The 17,479-nt window shown below is 48.5% G+C and overlaps 8 protein-coding genes across 10 annotated transcripts; 3 read left to right on the top strand and 5 right to left on the bottom strand.

The window, feature by feature from the left end:
- Positions 1 to 36: 36 nt before the first annotated feature.
- ONS95_005490 (uncharacterized protein) lies at positions 37 to 3,112 on the bottom strand. The gene has a single exon (XM_058498901.1). The coding sequence runs from the start codon at positions 2,853 to 2,855 to the stop codon at positions 387 to 389; it is 2,469 nt and encodes an 822-aa protein (XP_058351168.1). The 5' UTR covers positions 2,856 to 3,112; the 3' UTR covers positions 37 to 386.
- Positions 3,113 to 3,114: 2 nt separating this feature from the next.
- Positions 3,115 to 5,100, bottom strand: ONS95_005489 (uncharacterized protein). 3 transcript variants are annotated; one of them, XM_058498898.1, is made up of 7 exons: positions 4,814 to 5,100; positions 4,594 to 4,670; positions 4,532 to 4,542; positions 4,421 to 4,478; positions 4,250 to 4,369; positions 3,853 to 4,159; positions 3,115 to 3,774 (listed from the first exon to the last, which is right to left on the bottom strand). In XM_058498898.1, exons 2-7 carry the CDS (start codon positions 4,630 to 4,632, stop codon positions 3,470 to 3,472), a joined length of 840 nt encoding a protein of 279 aa, XP_058351165.1. In that variant the 5' UTR covers positions 4,633 to 4,670; positions 4,814 to 5,100; the 3' UTR covers positions 3,115 to 3,469. The 3 variants fall into 3 exon arrangements, with proteins under 3 accessions (XP_058351165.1, XP_058351167.1, XP_058351166.1); XM_058498900.1 differs by having other exon boundaries at positions 4,594 to 5,100; XM_058498899.1 differs by having other exon boundaries at positions 4,250 to 4,670.
- A 232-nt stretch (positions 5,101 to 5,332) lies between these two features.
- On the top strand, positions 5,333 to 6,573 carry DOM34 (Translation factor pelota; the record flags this gene model as incomplete). Its single annotated transcript, XM_058498897.1, has 2 exons — positions 5,333 to 5,410; positions 5,464 to 6,573. The coding sequence occupies 2 exons, from the start codon at positions 5,333 to 5,335 to the stop codon at positions 6,571 to 6,573; spliced, it is 1,188 nt and encodes a 395-aa protein (XP_058351164.1).
- Positions 6,574 to 6,821: 248 nt separating this feature from the next.
- On the top strand, positions 6,822 to 9,586 carry ONS95_005487 (uncharacterized protein; the record flags this gene model as incomplete). The annotated part of the gene is made up of 6 exons (XM_058498896.1): positions 6,822 to 7,306; positions 7,395 to 7,433; positions 7,549 to 7,868; positions 7,932 to 8,276; positions 8,344 to 8,781; positions 8,829 to 9,586. The coding sequence occupies 6 exons, from the start codon at positions 6,822 to 6,824 to the stop codon at positions 9,584 to 9,586; spliced, it is 2,385 nt and encodes a 794-aa protein (XP_058351163.1).
- A 668-nt stretch (positions 9,587 to 10,254) lies between these two features.
- Positions 10,255 to 11,462, top strand: ONS95_005486 (uncharacterized protein; the record flags this gene model as incomplete). Its single annotated transcript, XM_058498895.1, has 3 exons — positions 10,255 to 10,320; positions 10,373 to 10,777; positions 10,836 to 11,462. The coding sequence occupies 3 exons, from the start codon at positions 10,255 to 10,257 to the stop codon at positions 11,460 to 11,462; spliced, it is 1,098 nt and encodes a 365-aa protein (XP_058351162.1).
- A 308-nt stretch (positions 11,463 to 11,770) lies between these two features.
- On the bottom strand, positions 11,771 to 12,497 carry ONS95_005485 (uncharacterized protein; the record flags this gene model as incomplete). The annotated part of the gene is made up of 3 exons (XM_058498894.1): positions 11,771 to 12,129; positions 12,190 to 12,341; positions 12,391 to 12,497. 3 exons carry the CDS (start codon positions 12,495 to 12,497, stop codon positions 11,771 to 11,773), a joined length of 618 nt encoding a protein of 205 aa, XP_058351161.1.
- Positions 12,498 to 13,640: 1,143 nt separating this feature from the next.
- ONS95_005484 (uncharacterized protein) lies at positions 13,641 to 14,729 on the bottom strand (the record flags this gene model as incomplete). The annotated part of the gene is made up of 2 exons (XM_058498893.1): positions 13,641 to 14,070; positions 14,173 to 14,729. 2 exons carry the CDS (start codon positions 14,727 to 14,729, stop codon positions 13,641 to 13,643), a joined length of 987 nt encoding a protein of 328 aa, XP_058351160.1.
- Positions 14,730 to 14,997: 268 nt separating this feature from the next.
- On the bottom strand, positions 14,998 to 17,409 carry ONS95_005483 (uncharacterized protein). The gene is made up of 3 exons (XM_058498892.1): positions 16,452 to 17,409; positions 15,653 to 16,399; positions 14,998 to 15,600 (listed from the first exon to the last, which is right to left on the bottom strand). Exons 1-3 carry the CDS (start codon positions 16,596 to 16,598, stop codon positions 15,487 to 15,489), a joined length of 1,008 nt encoding a protein of 335 aa, XP_058351159.1. The 5' UTR covers positions 16,599 to 17,409; the 3' UTR covers positions 14,998 to 15,486.
- Between the last annotated feature and the right edge of the window lie 70 nt (positions 17,410 to 17,479).

Raw genomic sequence — 17,479 nt, 5'->3', positions numbered from 1 at the left:
AGTCTCTGTGCATCTCGTCTCGCTGTTGATATGAACCTGAAACTTGAGATGATTTAAACTTAAGTATTTCACGACTGAAAATGCTATGGGTATCATTCCTTTCCTACATATGCTATGCGTGAAATGTATCCTGACACCAATCCTGCCTTTCCTAAAAAGGCAGTCAGTCCTAGGAATATGCAAGCCTCCAACCAATGCCCAAACCCTGAAAACGTAATAACTAAATGCTGCCAGCCAAGATATCGATCCTATGCCTCCGTCTCTCATTTCCTATCCTCCCAATGCTGCCGTACGATCGATCCTGGTGGCAGACCTACACCAGTCCCAACCAACCCCATAAGCAATACCCAACACTCAATAACAAAGGTAAGGATTTGCCTCGTTCATCAACACAGATTTATGAGCTCCTGAGAGCAGCCCATAAAATCATCATCTCCATAATCTGTCGCCGTAGACCGAACTCTTTTAAGTGTCCTTTTAGGCTTCTCGGAGCCCACTCCCACCGTTTGTTTCAGTGGGATTGTCTTTGCTGCTAGCATTCTACTCTCATGGATAGCGGCATGAACTTGGTCTTCGTATTTCTCTTCAAAGAAGCGTCGAGGTTTCGCCTTCTCCCCACTCGTCGTTGGGGCATCTACTTTTTTCCGTAGTGTTGTCTCCGATCCAGCTCGAATATTCTGCCTGTCTTCTTCCTGCTCATCGAAGAGGCGAGGCAGGTCAAAATCACCATAATCAGTCGAATTTGACTGGATCCTATTGAGGCCTGGCATCCCCGCCAAAGCCAATCGTTTCGCTTCTAATTCTGCAGTGATTTTGCTTTCACGAATAGCAGCCTCAAGCTCTTCATCTTCTCTCTCCTTAAACAGCTCTGGTAAGTCGAAGTCGAATTCTCCATAGTCGGTCGAATCAGACTGATTCCGACCACATGATGCTGGATCGTTCTTTGCTTTATTGGTACCTTGCGCAGAGGTAGTCTTGCTTTCATGAAGGGCCGCGTGGTACAAGTCCTCTTCTTTCTCCTGAAAGAAACGTTGTTTCTGCCGACAGGCTGGCTGTGGCGGTGGATTTGCTCGTTTATCTGGAGACATTGGCTTCACTCTGGCTAGAGAAGGTTCGCGGACGGGTGAGCATATCTCTTCCAGGTCCTCAGGTGATAGTATGAGATCTTGTGTACCGAAAAAGCTATCAATGTCGTTAGTTATCGTCTTCTCGGCGCTGGTTTCTCTGATGATGTATGTTCTACCCCGACGATTGAGGTCATTGGATGCAACTTCAACAAGGGGGTTGAAAGGGCTGGGCTGGGGTGATATGGCCTCGGGCAGGTTTTCTGGGGACATGAGCAGATCTTGTGAGCAATATATGTCGGCAGGGCTGCCATTCTCTGTGTTTTTCAGAGCATTTGTCCTGCCGACCTCCATGCTCTCCTCGCGAGTATGAGGCATTGGTGTAGCTTCAACGAGAGGCTTGGGTAAAGAGCCATCCTGTGAAACTATCTCGACCAGGTCATCTGAAGACATGATCATATCTTGTGTACAGAACATGTTCTCAAAGAGACCCTTCTCAGCTTTCTTTGGACTGAGCTCTCTGGCGATCTGTGTGTTAGTTGGTATATCGTCGACACCTTCGAGAAGTTCTCGCACTGCTTGGGTTGGACTTGGGAAGAAGTCATCCATATGATTTTCAAGGAAAGCTTGAGTGGAAGACGGGGGAACGGTCGGCAATGGTTTGGAACCATGGCTTGGGGATTGCTTCAGTGGCGGAATAGACGGTCTTTGAGTGGTAGAAATCGATTTTGTAGCTGCCACTGCTTTCATGGGAAGACGAGGCGGCGGCATATTAACACGCCGGCTTGCAACTGTCGCCAGGTTTAGAGAATCCCGCGCCTCATGCTGACTATCGCTGAATGCGTGTTCAGATTGCGATTGAATAGCCCCTAGTAACTTGTACGGAATCTCTACGACAGGTACAGTATCACACTTTCCACCTGTTGAGACTCCAGTTCCCTTGTCGTCTCTTTCTGCTACTCTTCCAGACCGCCTCGGAGATGCTGAAGGCTTTGGAATTACTTCTCTTCTCCCTTCGACAGCTTGCGAAGGTGGCTCAAGTGAATCGGACTTGGCGACAGCTTCAGCCAGGTCCGAAAGGAGCTGTGTGGTCGCCATCACATCGAGTGCTTGGGTATTCAAAATCGCGTGTTCATCGGCATCTTTCATGACGGGTAGCTCTTGCGAAGCCTCGCGGTGACGAGGTCGTGAAGATGGACGCTGCTCCTTTGCTGGCCTTCTAGCAGAATATCCATTCTTAGTCGACAGCATGGAAGTGTAAGTCTGCTCTAGCAGATCTGACTGTGACAGGGATGGAAAGTCGACAAATTCATTATCAGAACCTTCATCGACCACTCGTCGCTTTGCAGGTGGTCTATCATGATCCTTTTCTGCGTCTGATATTGTCTTGTCCGAGTCTTCCGCCACACTCTCCATCTGCTGCCATGTTCGCTTATTGGAGCTATTGGTCCTTACGAACCTCGATATCGTAGGCTGGCTTGCGCGAACAAATTTGCTGGGCTCTGGAATTCCTTGCTTCTTCCGTGCTTCCTTCTCAGCAGCTGCTTTGGCAGCTTTCTTCTCTCTTGCCGCCTTAGCCCTTTCAGCTGCCTTCTCCCTCTCGTACTCCCTTTTCTGCTGCTCCAACTCTGCCTTGTCGCGCCTGTGCTGCTCAGCTCTCGATATTTTCGGTCCTCGGTTGGCCTGCTGGTATGCCTTCTTTGCGGCCTTACTGGTCATGGGCCGTTGTTGGCCATTTGATCTCACCAGCGAAGTGGGGATGTGTGTAAAGGTTCGTTGACCACCTGTCATTCTGCCACATCCTTGAGATCTGCAGAAGCTCTTTTCTCCCTCTCCGGCGATTTTTGTACTGTTTCTCGTGACTGCGGTGCTTTAATGGTCTTGCTCACACTTCTGGCAGTGGATCTGTTGTCAGGGCTGAAGGCGGGGTAGGTACGTATGGATAAGACGCAGTCACCCGCGGTGGTTTTTGAAGTTGACCTCGGGACGCGACGCGTGGAAGACGCGAGGTGGTGTGATGTGGGGCATAAATATTGACAATCGGCAAGAAGTTCAATTCTTCACCCTCGATATTCCCAAACTTGAATATTCCGTTGCCATGATACCAATTGCATAAGATGGATCATTTCCGAACAAAAGAAATGGTCTCGACTTTCAAAGGCGGGACTACAGGCATTTTACTGTGCTTGGCAAGAACTCTTTCAAGGCAAACACAACCCCTCCACTATCAGCTATCAGCTATTCACTCAGTTCCCGTACCCTGTTCTGCCAAGTGCGGATAATCAAGGACTTCATCTATCAAGTACCATTCATGGCTGGAAATACTCCACAGTGGAATGATTGGACTATACCGCCAACAGACTATATTTACGTCGTTGTCAACCGAGAATAAGCAAAATGTGGCTCTATCTATCCAACGTCGCAACAGTTGGATCCCAGCCGCTTGGACTGTAGCTTTCGAAAGTAAGGCTATTAAGATCCTCCTCAGTCAACTCGAAATCATAGACTGCAGCATTTTGGATGATCCGATTTGAGGTCTCACTCTTCGGAAGTGGCACAAAGCCGTGCTGCAAACTCCATCGGACGAGAATCTGAGCAGCACTCTTTCCATGCTTCTGCGTCAGGGGCTGAAGATCCTTGTCATCGAGTCTTTGTCCGCGGGCAAGAGGTGAGTAGGCTTCTACAATGATATCTCGCTTCTTACACCATTCTAGTGGACATAGAAGTTAGTTATGCTTGGTTTTCAAGCTCAAAAGGCGGCGCTTTCCAGCTCATGGAAGATGCATACCAACAATGTCTGATCGAGGAATCCACGGATGGATCTCCCACTGGCCAACGCTAATCACGCCACCCTTTCCTTTGCCACCTTCTTCTTCGAGTTCCTTCATATACTCCTCCATCTCGTCCAGGTGCTCCACTCCGTAATTGCTGACACCGATGCTGCGGACTTTTCCCTCTTCAACGGACTCGACAAGTGCTTTCCAAGCAGCCTTCCGACCCTCCCGTCCACCATATGGGGCATGAAGTAACATGAGATCAATGTAGCCGAGGCCGCACTCTTTCAAGCTCAACTCTACTTGGGCTTTCACGCCTGCCTAAATTGGGAATGAGACAATCCTTGAGGCATCAACGCTGGGGTAAAAAGACTAGGCACATGGACACGCAAAGCAAGAAGCTAGACTTACATAAGTCAGAGCTGGCTGGTAAACTTTGCTGGTGTAGAACACTTCTTCGCGAGGGATGCCAGAGTCCAGAATGGCTTTCCCAGCTGGTTTCTCATTGCGGTACATGGCAGCACAGTCAACCTGGTAGTATCAGTCATATCATGAAAGCTAGTTCGGGGAGGAGTCTCAAACATGACGATACCCAGCTTTCAATGCCTGTGTTACTACTTCACCGCAAATTTCTGCTGGACTTTGGCTGGAATCAGTGAAAAGTCAAAGTGACTGCCAATATGTTTTACTTGCACTTTGTATACCTGTATAGCTGTTAGAGATGGTTGGCACCGAGGGCTACTGATTTTACATACGCCATATCCCAGAGTAGGAATGTCAAACCCCGAATTCATTCGCTGCTTGGAGTTATGTAATGGCCGCCATTGTTTTACTTTAAGTCGATAACTGATCAGTGGGATTGGAGATAAACAGAAAGTAGGTAGAGCTGGAATTGAGGATGGAAATATTAAGATTTTACATCTGGGGTTAGGATTTGAAATCAAGGGAACTTGGGGTAAATTCCCCGCAGCGTACCTTAACCCCGAAATTGATCTCGCATTCGCCAGATGTTGCTGAATCAGTTGTAACCTTGACATAGGTTATAGTGTGACGAAATTTTGCAAACTCCGAAGCACATATGCACATATGCCTTGACGAAGAGGATGCCCTGGGTACCTAGCTGGTGACCTCATGTGAGCTAGTACATCATGTGATTGGGCAATGCTTCATCAAGCGCATTGCTTTCTTTTGAACAGTTCCTGTGATGTGAATGCAAAATTACTCTGTATTCACTTCGATGTATTTTGCAGCAGATATATTTAGTCTTTTACAACTTAAGCTCCCAGATGTATTTCTCGGTTTCTTCACGACTTTGCCCCTCCAATTACCCCGCCACCAAGCTCGTTGAAATCTTGGCGTAGCCTGCTGCTCATGAATAACAACAAAAATATCCCAGAGCAGCCTCGCTCAGGTACCAGCAAGCTTCACAGTCTTCCCCAAACTCTGGAACGCTTCTGTCCGTCAGGATAAAGTTGGACATCTAAGCACGACGATATGCGGCTCATCAAACAGAACATTGAGCGTGATGGCTCTGGGACTATTACACTGTTCCCTGAAGAGCCAGAGGACATGGTAATCCCCTCGCCCTCGAAGCTGTCTTCCATTGCTAACGAAACTAAAAATAGTGGCATGCGTATAATCTCATCGCGCCCACCGATCTTCTTCGCGCAAGTGCTATTCGTCGAGTGACCACAGAGTCCGCTACTGGCAGCACTTCTTCGACAAGAGTCCACATCACGCTACTTATTCGAGTCACGTCCTTTGACTTTGATCCCCAGGCCGGACAACTACATGTTAGTGGGCAAGTGGCAGAAGAGAACAAGTGGGTGAAGGTCGGCGCATTTCATACCCTGGATCTTGAATTGCAGCGCAACTTCACTCTCGAGAAGAGCGAAGGATGGGACTCGGTCGCCTTGGATGTGGTCAGAGAAGCAGTAAAGCAAGATAAAGAGGGGACTGTGCCAGCTGTGGTTATGCAAGAGGGTATGGCAAACATATGTCTCATCACGGAGCACCAAACAATCTTAAAGCAGCGCGTTGAAACTGGAATACCAAGGAAAAGATCAGGCAGAGCTGGCGAACATGACAAAGGAATGATGAAATTCTACGAAACAGTACTAGAGACATTGAAGCGCCATGTCGACATTACGCAACCAAGACCTTTGTTACTAGCTAGCCCTGGATTCACAGCGGCCGGATTTCAGAAGTATATCATTGACGAGGCAACGAGGAAAGCGGAAAAGGCAGTGCTAGCAAACAAAAGCAATTTTGTTGTGGTCCATTCAAGCTCTGGACATCTGCACAGCTTGAACGAAGTCCTGAAAAGTCCCGAAGTACTGGCGAAACTGAAGGACACCAAATACTCCAAGGAGACTCGGTTCATGGATGACTTCATGGCTTTGCTGCGCAAGGATGATGGAAGAGCGTGGTATGGACCGAGTGAAGTCGAACAAGCGGTTGAGAAGGGTGCCGTTGGCCGTGGAGGTGGAGTCTTACTCATCAGCAATGCTCTGTTCCGCAGTCAAGAAATCGGTACCCGCAAACGATGGGTTACTTTAGTTGACAAAGTCAAGGAAGAAGGAGGCGAGGCCAGGGTTCTTAGCAGCGACCATGAAAGCGGGAAGAGATTAGAGGGTTTAGGTGGAATAGCTGCTATTCTGACGTTCCCGTTAGATGACCTCGATGAGGAAGACGACGACGAGGAGAATGGTGGTGATGACCAAGAACCAATATGATGATCGGTTTCTTCATTTTCTTTTTCACGGCGGTGACATGAGACAGCCAAATTTAGGTCGACAATATCCGTGCGACCACGTTCACCGGACTCGCTCCTTCCAGTTTGATATTCAGTGACGTGGTCACCCTTGCTCGGAAGACCTCTGAAATGAAGCCGTTCTACTTATTTGTGGCTCAACCCAGGCATTAATTCATTGATCAATCGTATTTTCACGATTCCTTTGGCGTCGAAACCATACTTATCGCAATGGACCATACGAATCCAACCACAGAACCAGCAAATGAGCCGGCGCGTGTACCTTCTTCCCACAAACCAATCCCTCGAGAGGTTGAGCGACGCCCCGAAGATATTCAAGATGAGGCAACATTCCGTGCTGCGTCGATTTTCAGAAGTAGGGATAGGCTACAGTATATTCTTGACAGCTACCAGGATATGTTGCTCAGGCGTTGGTCTAAGAAGACCCGAGGCGCGAGAGAAGATATTCTCGTGGAAGCCTGGCCTGATATCCCTCTGACACATCGTCCCGACTTCGCCTTGTTTCATCGTTTCGAGCCACTGCAATTCCTTATAACAGATCCGCACGAGTTGATAGCTGCCAAATTTCCTTCTTTGAATGTGGAGGACTTGTCATATGGGAAACACTTCCTCATGCTTGTTGATGCCCGGGCTCGTAATGCTCCAAAGCTATTTGCTCGTTCAGACTTGGAGGCGAGTGTCATTAGCAGAGCCAGGCAAGTTTAGTTATCTCGTTTCTTCACATTTAAAAACATGCCCCGTCTGGGTTCACATTTTCATTATGCTGATATGATGTGGATATAGGGGCGCATTTTCTCTCAGTATCTGTCCAGGTCATTCCATGTAAGCTGACCGAGACCACTGGAAGCATAAGGCCAGGCCTAATAGTCGGCCCAGTATATTCACTAAATAGCAATCCTGACGAGACTGTTAACTAATATTTTGACATCAATGGCAGGTCACTTGACGGAGACACCCCCAGTTCATACGGCAAAGTGATCTCTTTGGTGGGCAATGACCAGGCACAAGACCGGTTGAAATACGGCATTGATTACACGATATCTGAAGGATTGCTCGTTCTCGAGATACAGCAGAAAGTGCTACAGTTTCTGGAGAGTTGCTGCGAAAGTGTTTTGCATGACAAGCCATTGCCGAACCCTAACGAAGGATGGACAAGCCTGAATGAAATGAACAGAAACGCGCCATATCATTCTCCAAGGTCTCCAGACTTTCATCGACTGATGTCTCTTTTCGCCGCCAACCTTACAATGAACGCAGGTATGGCTTCCTGCTTGGATGGAAAATCTGACATACCGAACGCTAATCGGGTATTTGGACCAGATCATCTTTGGGAGCTGAGAATAGATCCATCATATTTTCTTGAATCTGTCAAAGCTTGTCATTCCTCCCGTCGAGAGGCTGTGAATGATTCTCTTGGACAAGCACATCCGGCTACTGAAACACAGGACTACTGGGAAACCTGCGCCGGTAGCGCTGCAGAGAATGCTTATTGTAGTGTCATCATGGCCGAGATAGATTTCGGCCTGGCTGCAAAGCTGCACAGCATATATGCGAGCCTTCCTATTAACAGGCAAATATCAGTCGACGAGTTGAAGTCGGCACAAAACGTCGAATTCCTAGAGGGGATGTTGTATCTGAGGAACAATTTGGTCAACCAATTCGAAGGTGAGTATACAAATTTTCAGCTCGGTCCAATTTGGGAGCGATGTGCTGACTTCAATAACATTCTCAGACGCCCTCACAGTGCTATCGTACAGCCTACCAACTGAGAGAACGTTCCGCGAATATTTTGTCAGAGACACGAATGCGTCGGAGTTCAATGCGAGGTGCATCTATCCCAGAGGAAAAGACTCCGATGAATTGTTTCCCTATTTCTCGGCATTACTTTTCCTCGAGCCAAGGCTGGAAGTGCAGATGGGGCCCAAAAACCTGTTGGCGGAGATCGAGCGTGTTGTGGAGAGCAACCCAGAACAGAAAATGAGACTTTCTCCAAACGTACTCCAGTTGATTGGTCGTGTCGGATATTTCATGCACGCCATTGAATCAATTGACAAGATACAGCCATCTGTGCGTGTCGCCCATACTGACTTGATGACGAACGGAGGGCCAAGCTATGCCAGCTTCGTAGAGGAATCTTCGAAACTCGTCATCCGACACACTCAGTTCCTGGGTTTGTGACTTCTATCCACGCAAAGCTTCGTACTGATGGAATAGTAGAAGAGGTAAAGGGGATGTCCTATGAGGGCTTTGGTCCGCCCGACAGCGGCAGATTTGAATACCCGTGCTGGAAGCCCAGGAAACGACAGAACATTGATCAGATGCGACAAGCAGAAAGCTGGCTAGACAAGTACTGGGAGATGTTTGATCACGGGTTCCATTCATCTTCTGGAAAATCAATTCATGAGTACGACCCTCGGGTTTTCAAGTGCAGGCAGATCATCCGAACACCCGTGGAAGAGCCAAGGATCAAGCCCAAGCCCAAAGATTCTGGTGTAGTGCTAGACGACATTGATCTAGCTCTAGCTCAACTAAAGCAGGATGAGTCGTCCAAAGATTGTAACGAAGCAGTAAAGACTTCGTCTCCCGAGCCCAATCTTGAAGCAAATAATGTACTCCCAATTCAGGACTTTCTGGCTACAGATCGAACACACTTCACATTCACAGAGCGGTCCTTGAAGGTGTTTCGAAAGATGTTCAAGGACCCATATCCCGAACCTCCAGCTGATATAAAATGGTCCGATTTCTTGACTGCAATGATAGATGCCGGTTTTCAGATCTGCAAGCAGTACGGATCGCTGTGGCACTTCACACCGATTTGTCTGGGTATGGACAGGAGCATCTTCCTCTATGAGCCAAGAATTGCTTTTGATGCTAGATCGGGTGTTCTGGAGATGGACTTCAAGCATGCACAGCGGTTGGCACGCCGTCTAAACTATGCTTATGGATGGGATGAAACATGGTTCGCCAAGAAGTAGGCATGGAAGCGGCGCTGCTCGTTGCAATGGACCTTGAGTTCCAGCATTTACATTGTATTGTCCAAAGAAACCCAACACAAGCGTTGGTGCATATATGACCTATCGTAGGGTTGTAGTATCACAATCAGTATTGGTTTTCGCCTTGAATCTCATATCATAATCGACTCGTGCTCGCTTACAATATAAACATAAGAGTCGGCGATGAAAGCCTGGACAAGCAACACAGGAAGATGCCTCAGTCCGCATGAATACTTTAAAATTCCAGGATCGCCATTCTCGCATGTAATATTCAAATTGTTACTTGAGGAGGCAGCAGCGAAACCCTCACTTTTCTCGGATACCGAGGCACAGGATCGAGCTTCGGGTGTCGTTGCTTGTCATCTGCTAATTACCCCGCTTCGGTTGCCGTTATTGAATGGGGCCTTTCACACAGGGACAGCTGAGGAGTTTTGTATAGAAACAAAGGGTCAATTTTTCGCTTGAATGATACGTTCTAAATGGAAAGGCAAGTCTGTTATATGGTTCTATAACAGGTTTAGCTTGGTCAAGAGTGGGGTTCACGTCAACAAAGAAGCACCTCATGGCTTTGTGACTTTCGCGATAATATTATCTGCAAAGATTCTGTTTAGTTCGGATCATCTAATTTCGAAGTCCACAGTAATCTTAAGATGCCGACCAAGAACCAGGAATACACAACTCCAGAATATATCGAGTTATCAGGCTCGGCCCACGAGGTAAGGAGGCGCGTAAGCCCTCTGTTGACTCCTGCTCAAGCACGTGGTACAGATAGGACTCAAACATGGCCGTGATCTCGCACCCAAAATTCATAGCCAGATCAAGGTCTACGAAGCCATGTTCCAGCAAACATCTAAATTAAGTTGGAATGATGTGCGCTCCATAGCTGAGGAGTACAGCGCGACCATTCAAAAACTCGCCCCTGAGCTTCATGTCGAGATGGCAGCTATCGCCGAAGGTGCTGATGTTGACTTATTGGATATTGTGGCGCTAAACTGTAGGAGTGAGATCGCTCTGGGCCTCTTCTCTGACGGGTGTACGAGTATGGGATGGAAGAGACAGGGTGGCGAGGTCTTGCTCGCCCAGAATTGGGATTGGACTAAGAGGGTTAAGGAGAACCTTGTGATGATGTCTATTGAGCAGCAAGAGAAACCGAAGATCTGGATGGTCACTGAGGTACGAACTTGTTGCTACTGTGCCTCAAATCATGTATGAATTTTGACTTATCGAACAGGCGGGCATCGTAGGCAAGATAGGATTCAACTCTTCGTCCGTAGGAACAACTTTGAACGCTATCCGAGCCAGACCTACAGATGCTACCAAAGTACCTATTCACGTCGCTCTGCGTCTATGTCTCGAATCTGAGACTGCCAATGCAGCGGTGTCCAAACTCGAGTCTCTGGGCGGGCTCGCCTCCTCAGCAAATATCCTCCTCGCTGATGAAACTGGCGCAATAAGCCTTGAACTCTCCCCAAATGGCGACAAACATATCGCACCTAACAACAAAGGCATAGTTTGCCACACCAACCACTTCATACAAAACCGCTACGTGGACGAGCCCCCATGGGTGAGCGGGAGTTCTGTTCGACTTACCAGAATCCAGCAATTGACAGACGCGTTGGCTGATAGTGGGGAGAAGGCCAATGGAGCAGTCTTGAGGAGAAAGGTTTTCTCGGATGGTTTCAATGCTCCGCAGGCTATTTGCTGCGAAGAAGATCCTGAGAGGCCGATTGAAACGCGGAGCAGTACGCTTTTTAATATTGTGATGAGGTTTGCGGTTGGTGAGAAGCCAAGTGCTGAAGTCGTATGGGGGAAGCCGTCTAGTGAAGAGGAGGGTGGCGTTTTGAAGATGCCTTGGTGATGGACTTCCACCCTTCATATCAAGACCATCTGGTTTCAAATTCCGGCGAAAGCTAGCTACTGGATCTGATCTCATAAATGTTCAAGAACAAATTGTCCGAGGCTTCTCACCCAAGAAAAAGAGATGAATTTGGTGTGAAAAAGTATCTGTATTGCAACTTTTGCCTGCGCGAAATTCAAACAACAGTAATCTCATAGCTCGTGATATCATAAACGTTGGCCGAACTTCAAGGAGTGACGGAAAGATAAAGAAAATACCCCACATTCCACAGGTCATTCGAAACATTCACTCCGCCTCGTCTGACCAACTTAAGCAAGGCCAATCATTCCCAACACCACGGCACCGAAAACACCAGCTGCCTTGACGCTATTAGCGCTGGCAGCGCTCGTATCGGTAGGATTAGCAGCAGCTGAAGTCAAGCTGGCGATTGAGGAAGACACTGAAGCAATCTGCTCCGAGTTGGTGGCACTGGAAAGGACAGAAGAGAGGGAGTTGATGACGCTAGAGGCTGATTCCGTAACGGCAGGGCTGGTCTGGGAGCCGGTGAGAGTGGTTTGGCTACCTCCAGCTGCTGTTGGTCCTCCACTGGTAGAAGCAGTTGGAGACGCCGTCATGCTCACGTAGGTTGTTCTTGAGAACGAGCAGGAGCGGACAAGATCGTTGACGTCTAGATATACCAGTTAGTATTGCAAGCTTTAGCTGAAGGCAAAAAAGTGGAGAGGCATACCATTGTCCGCACCGTCACGGTCAAAGTTTGCTACACAGGCCTCGCATACGGGGATCTCGGTAGCTGCATTGGTACCGTTACAGACGCAGTCGAGGTAGCTTCTGTCGTTGTCGTCGTGTAGACGGTCACAGTCCTGAGTCAAAGTGACAATGCTGAGCAATATAAGCATTTTGCGTTTAATGATCAACATGTATGACTCACCTGGTACAAACACTTCTGCATTGAATTGGGACATCATCGTTATCGACATCTTGAGCTGCAACATAGCTCGAGAGGAGGGCGAGGAGAGAGACTTGGATGAGTTGCATGGTGGATGGCGGTACTGAACTTGATTCGCGTAGACGATACTGTAAAAGAGACCTCGGTGATGGGGGTTCGTGATTGGGATTTCAGTGATGATGGTGGTGAGAATAAAAAATAAGATGCCGATGGGGTTCTCGTCTTCTTATAATGAATTAAGATTCAGTATGTCAACTAATCAAGAGCCCCTGTTCTCCCCAAGTCTAGGATGCTGGAAAGTCAACAAAGCAATCCCGCACAGAAAACTCACCATGCGACAGTGGAAATTTAAAGTCTGAGCCACTGATGCAACGTCATGCCATGTGCCCAGTGTGATCAAGACTCTAATTAAAGATATCTTGCCTCTTGAAGCCACTCGCCTAGACCTCCCCGATATTGTCCCATGAAATGGAAGAAAGCCGCCTGGGCAAGACAAGACAACACGTTCGCTTAGCGAAAGGTACATTTCTCCTAGTTTCCGGCCACAGCCGTTCTAGCCGATGTTGCATGGGCTGTGGAAGCTATTTGGTAAAGTTTCGGAATGTGAGGAGTATGCTTAAAACCGCATGGCAATTTGCTACTGTAATGAAATTGAAGGTGGGGAGCTGCCAAGAGAGAACACCCACGAGTTAAAGATCGGCCAAGACTCGCCGGCGCTCTTGTGTTGACAAAGGCAGTTGGCAACGTCGTCATTGCAGCGAGGCTATGACGACGCGGATGCGGAGACCAACAGATGTCTAACAAGTGAACTGGGGAAGAATGGCGGGTGAGTTCTTGGCCTAGAGAGTTGTTTCTCTTGGCGAGAACAAATCCACACAGGCAGATGTGTTTACTCGATCTACATCATGTGATCTTGTTAATGAGATGGACGTTGAGGCTCGGAAGTGGGGAATAGAGTGGGTTGTAGGATTGAGGCATAGCCACGATATTGATACGAAGCTGATACTTGTACAGCTGAACTTCCAAGCAGAAACATCGCTAGATGCAACATTTTGCTGGTGAAGAAAGCTTTGCGAAGCACACCGCTACAATATCCGAAGTACTTGCGACAATTTCAGCTCGCTTTACCATAAATAATGGGACGATGAATTTCTTGAGCTTGGGAGGCTGAACGAGACCTGGGTGCTCATTATCGTACAGAGCAGCGGGTACTTTGTCAACGAGCAGTCGGCTTAAAAGCTTTCAATGGTTCCTTGCATCGATATCTGGCCGTAGCTGTCCACAATCTTTACCTCTGTAACCTTCATCGCTTCCTCGCCCACGATAATCCTGTATGGCTCACCCGCATATAGAGGATTCGTCGCCCGGTACGTAATCTTCTTGGGGGTAGCATCACCGCCCTGAAGATCTCGCCAGAAATTGAGCATGTTGATCAGGTTCAGCGGACCATGGACGACAAGCCCGCGGTGACCTTCGACTTCTCTACACCATTCTTTTGAATAATGTATTTTGTGGGCATTGAATGTCAGGGCCGAGAAGCGGAAAAGCGTGACAGGCGTCTGATTGAAATCTCGTACGTGCTTGCCTTCTGGAAGCGGTACGACTTCAGGCTGGCGCGCTGGATTTTGAGGCTTTGTGATCTCTTCTCGGAAGACCCAATTTCTGGCACAAGGTTTGTTAGTAACTCTTGCTGGCATAAGTAAGCCAGCGAGTATATCATGATATCCATTAAATCAACGCGCTCCAATCGCCGCAGAATCCTACCTCTTATCAATCAATGCCACACCGTGCTCATTCTGGAACTTCTTCTCCACGCTCACTATGATCATATCGTTTCCCACCCTTGACTTCTTTGCGTAGGCAGAGACCAGCCTCGTGGTCTCGGTGACTTCTTGTCCAACTCTCAATTTGTTCTCTTTGACCCATTCCAGTTCCCCGCCAGCCCACATCCGCCTGGTATATGGACTCGGCGGATTGAACGTGGTATCTGTGCCATCGCGTCCCAATTCCTCTTCCACTTGTGCGGGTGTGAAGTAGGCTAGATGGTAGCCAGCTGGCAGAGGTGTGCCATTCTTTGGTAGGACTTTGGCAAGCTCGGAGCGCGAGAAGGTCGCGGAGAACCGCTGCAGCTGGTTCGCATCTAGCAATTGGGTCTGGGTATAGGGGGGATTCGATTGGGTCTTGGTGAGGAATTCGGATGCGATTACTTTTGCATCAGGCTCGGAGCTGTAGAGCCGGCGGAAGACCTGTGGTCTGGCAAGTCGTCGTATGGATTTTGAGCTCGAGTTCAGTCGTCCAAGAGAACGGAGAGTCGGTGACATCGTGAGCTTCAACTTTCGCTGAATTATTGACAGACAGGGTTCGTGAAAGTCGTCAATAACAATGGCATGGCGTCGGACGTCAACAACAAGCTGCGGGGCCTGTCATCTCTCCTCCTGGTCCTCAGATCGCTTTTGATCTCCGCACGACCTGGCCTTGCCGTTATTGATGTTTATTTCGAGCCTAGGTGAACGGACATATTCCCGAATATAACCGAGGTGTCTGTGGGTTCATCTCATCATCCTTGCCGGAAGCGAAACCCTGAGCCATGCTTAAATCAATGCGGTCACATTCGTCACAGAGTGAAACACTTCAGAACCACAACAGATTCAGAACGTCAATACGAGGATGCTCTGTTATGCAAGTTGCATAATACCAGTAGTATGATCTCGGACGGTTCAAACAACGCTGCCGATCAAAACAATGCAGTAACGACACGGGCGGATGAAGTGGATATGGAGAATATTTGAATTTCTCAAAGCAACAAAACTCTATCGTACAAAACCGCCAAATCTTCAACTTTACCTCCACTTTTCTTGTAAACGTTCAGCTCAAAGCAGCAACGACGAAACATCACACCTAGAACAGAAACACCAATAAAAGAAAACCGCCCATCGTTCAGTCCATGAGTCATGAAGACATGAATCGTCCAGACTCCTTCCCTCCCCCCAACTCCCACCTAAAGCTCCGAAAGAATCAAACATCATCCACCACCCTCAATCATTAAAATCCTGTAACGAAGAATAACTCATGAAGTTCTTAGTCGCATCGTTGCCCCATCTCAATGCCGGCCATGACGATGTCTCGGGTGTCTCTTCGCTCTTCCATGCGCTTGATCATTTCACGCTCCTTTGGGCTGCGTGGGCTGGCATCCTATGAACTCGTTAGAAGTGGAAACATTGCTGGAATGGAAGAGTGAACTTACAATGCCCAAGAGAGCTGAGATGCTGGTAGCGTTGGTCTTGTTCTCCTGAACTGGAGTTGGAAGCTGTTGCATAGGCTTTGGGTTGTATGTCTGGTAACCACCATTGCGGACAGTCTGGGTGTCGGGAGAAACGCATGGAGTCGGGGGAGCATTGGTTGCGATTCCTCGCTTCCATGTCTCCTCAAGCAACAATGGAGAAACTCCTCCGCCATATTCGGAAGCAATGACGGCCCAGAATGAAGCCCGGTGAGCCTCGTAGATCTGGCGAAGACGCTCCTTGTCTACATTTGAGATGTTGACCTGACCAGATGCAATATCGCAGTCGAGACGGAGTGGTGGGTTGGCAGATGAGTCGGAAAGAGCACGACGGGGAGGAGATGGCTTGGGGAGGATGGCCACTGGGTGGCTAAGAGTTCGAGAAGGGCTGGTGGAGTCGGATCGGTGGAGAAGAGTAGATGCTGAAGGGAGTTGAACGTGGACGGGTGATTGGGGCGAGTAGTTGTAGGTGGGTGGAGTAACGGGCTGCATGTTCTCGTTGATGGGGGATGGCATCGAGTGAGACATGATTGGGGAGTGAGCAACGGAACCAGCACCAGACGAGGTGACGGAACTGGTTCGCTTGCGGCGGTTGCTCCCATGGGACAATTGATGGTAGTGAAGACGGCAAGCCAACTCGGTCTTCTTCAAGTGAGCGGCGATATGCTTGTAAGGCATCTTCTGGAGACGAGTCTGAAGTAGATAAACCTCCTGCAAGCGACATATTAGTGAGACTCCAAACAAGGTCGAGTTTGTAACCTACTTCATCCTCACTCCAAGCTCTCCCACCACCAGTTGATGCCTGCTTTCTATTCTTCTGCACTCCATAGTCGTGTCGGTTGATGGCATCGACCGGAGAGTAGTTGGATGGAGCCACATGGGCAGAGGTGTTCATTTGTGGGGAAGACATAATAGTCGTTTATCGTTAAGTGATGTGAAAGACGGATTGATCAAAGTTGTATGCTGAAAATAGACTTGTTGAACCAGCAAGCGACAAGAATCGAAGGTTTGGTAAAAGGGCAGGCCGAGGCTGCGAGAAGAATGTAATGTCTGTCTGTCGAAGATAGCGAAGATGTTGGGAAAAGTTATGGATATTGAAGAGAATGGAATAAAGTTAAACAACGCTATAAACTACAGTAAAGAATGTAAGCAGCCAAGCCAGTTGGGCAATGAAAGAGAGTGTATTAGCTGCGGAACGATGTAGTCGACGTCGAGTGTAAGAGAGAGACAAAAGAGAAGACGAGACAAGGCGGGCCAGAGGTCATATATGGAAGCATGGCCTTGCATGGGATCATCTGGAGTATCGTACTCCCGTAGCAGGTCGCGGCCGTGCATTTTTTTCCCTCTGAAGTTTGCCGGGGTGGAGGGGTGGCCGATGTTCTTGACGGTTTCTGATTATGCATGGCTTGATTTCACATCTTATTTGGGATCCCCTCTTTTCGTCCCGTTTCTCTTCATACTGGCGTTTCTTGGTGACTGGGGTGTTGTTTGAGACGGCGGGGTGGTGCCTCTGGACCGTCACGGCTTCGCTGTTGACGTCGTCCAGACGAGGAGAGGCATTCATGAAGCTATCACTAGATGGCTAAAGAGCTGTGACGCTCGAGCGGCAATATGCGAGGCCCAGCAGAACCACCTCAGCGTGATGGTGGTCTGCGGGGAGCAGCATAAACCTGTGTTGAATCTTGCAACACGCACAATTTAAAATTTGAAGTGTCGTGAACAAGTGCAGGCCAGGCTTCTGCGGCTGCACCGCTACAGAACGTGGTGAAGTGGGTACTATCCCTGTCCAGC

The sequence above is a fragment of the Cadophora gregata genome, assembly GCF_030347475.1.
Source record: "Cadophora gregata isolate MNR1 chromosome Unknown scaffold_16, whole genome shotgun sequence".
Classification (NCBI taxonomy): Eukaryota; Fungi; Ascomycota; class Leotiomycetes; order Helotiales; family Ploettnerulaceae; genus Cadophora; species Cadophora gregata.
Note: the sequence above shows the minus strand (reverse complement) of the source record. Positions and strands in the feature narration are given on the sequence as shown.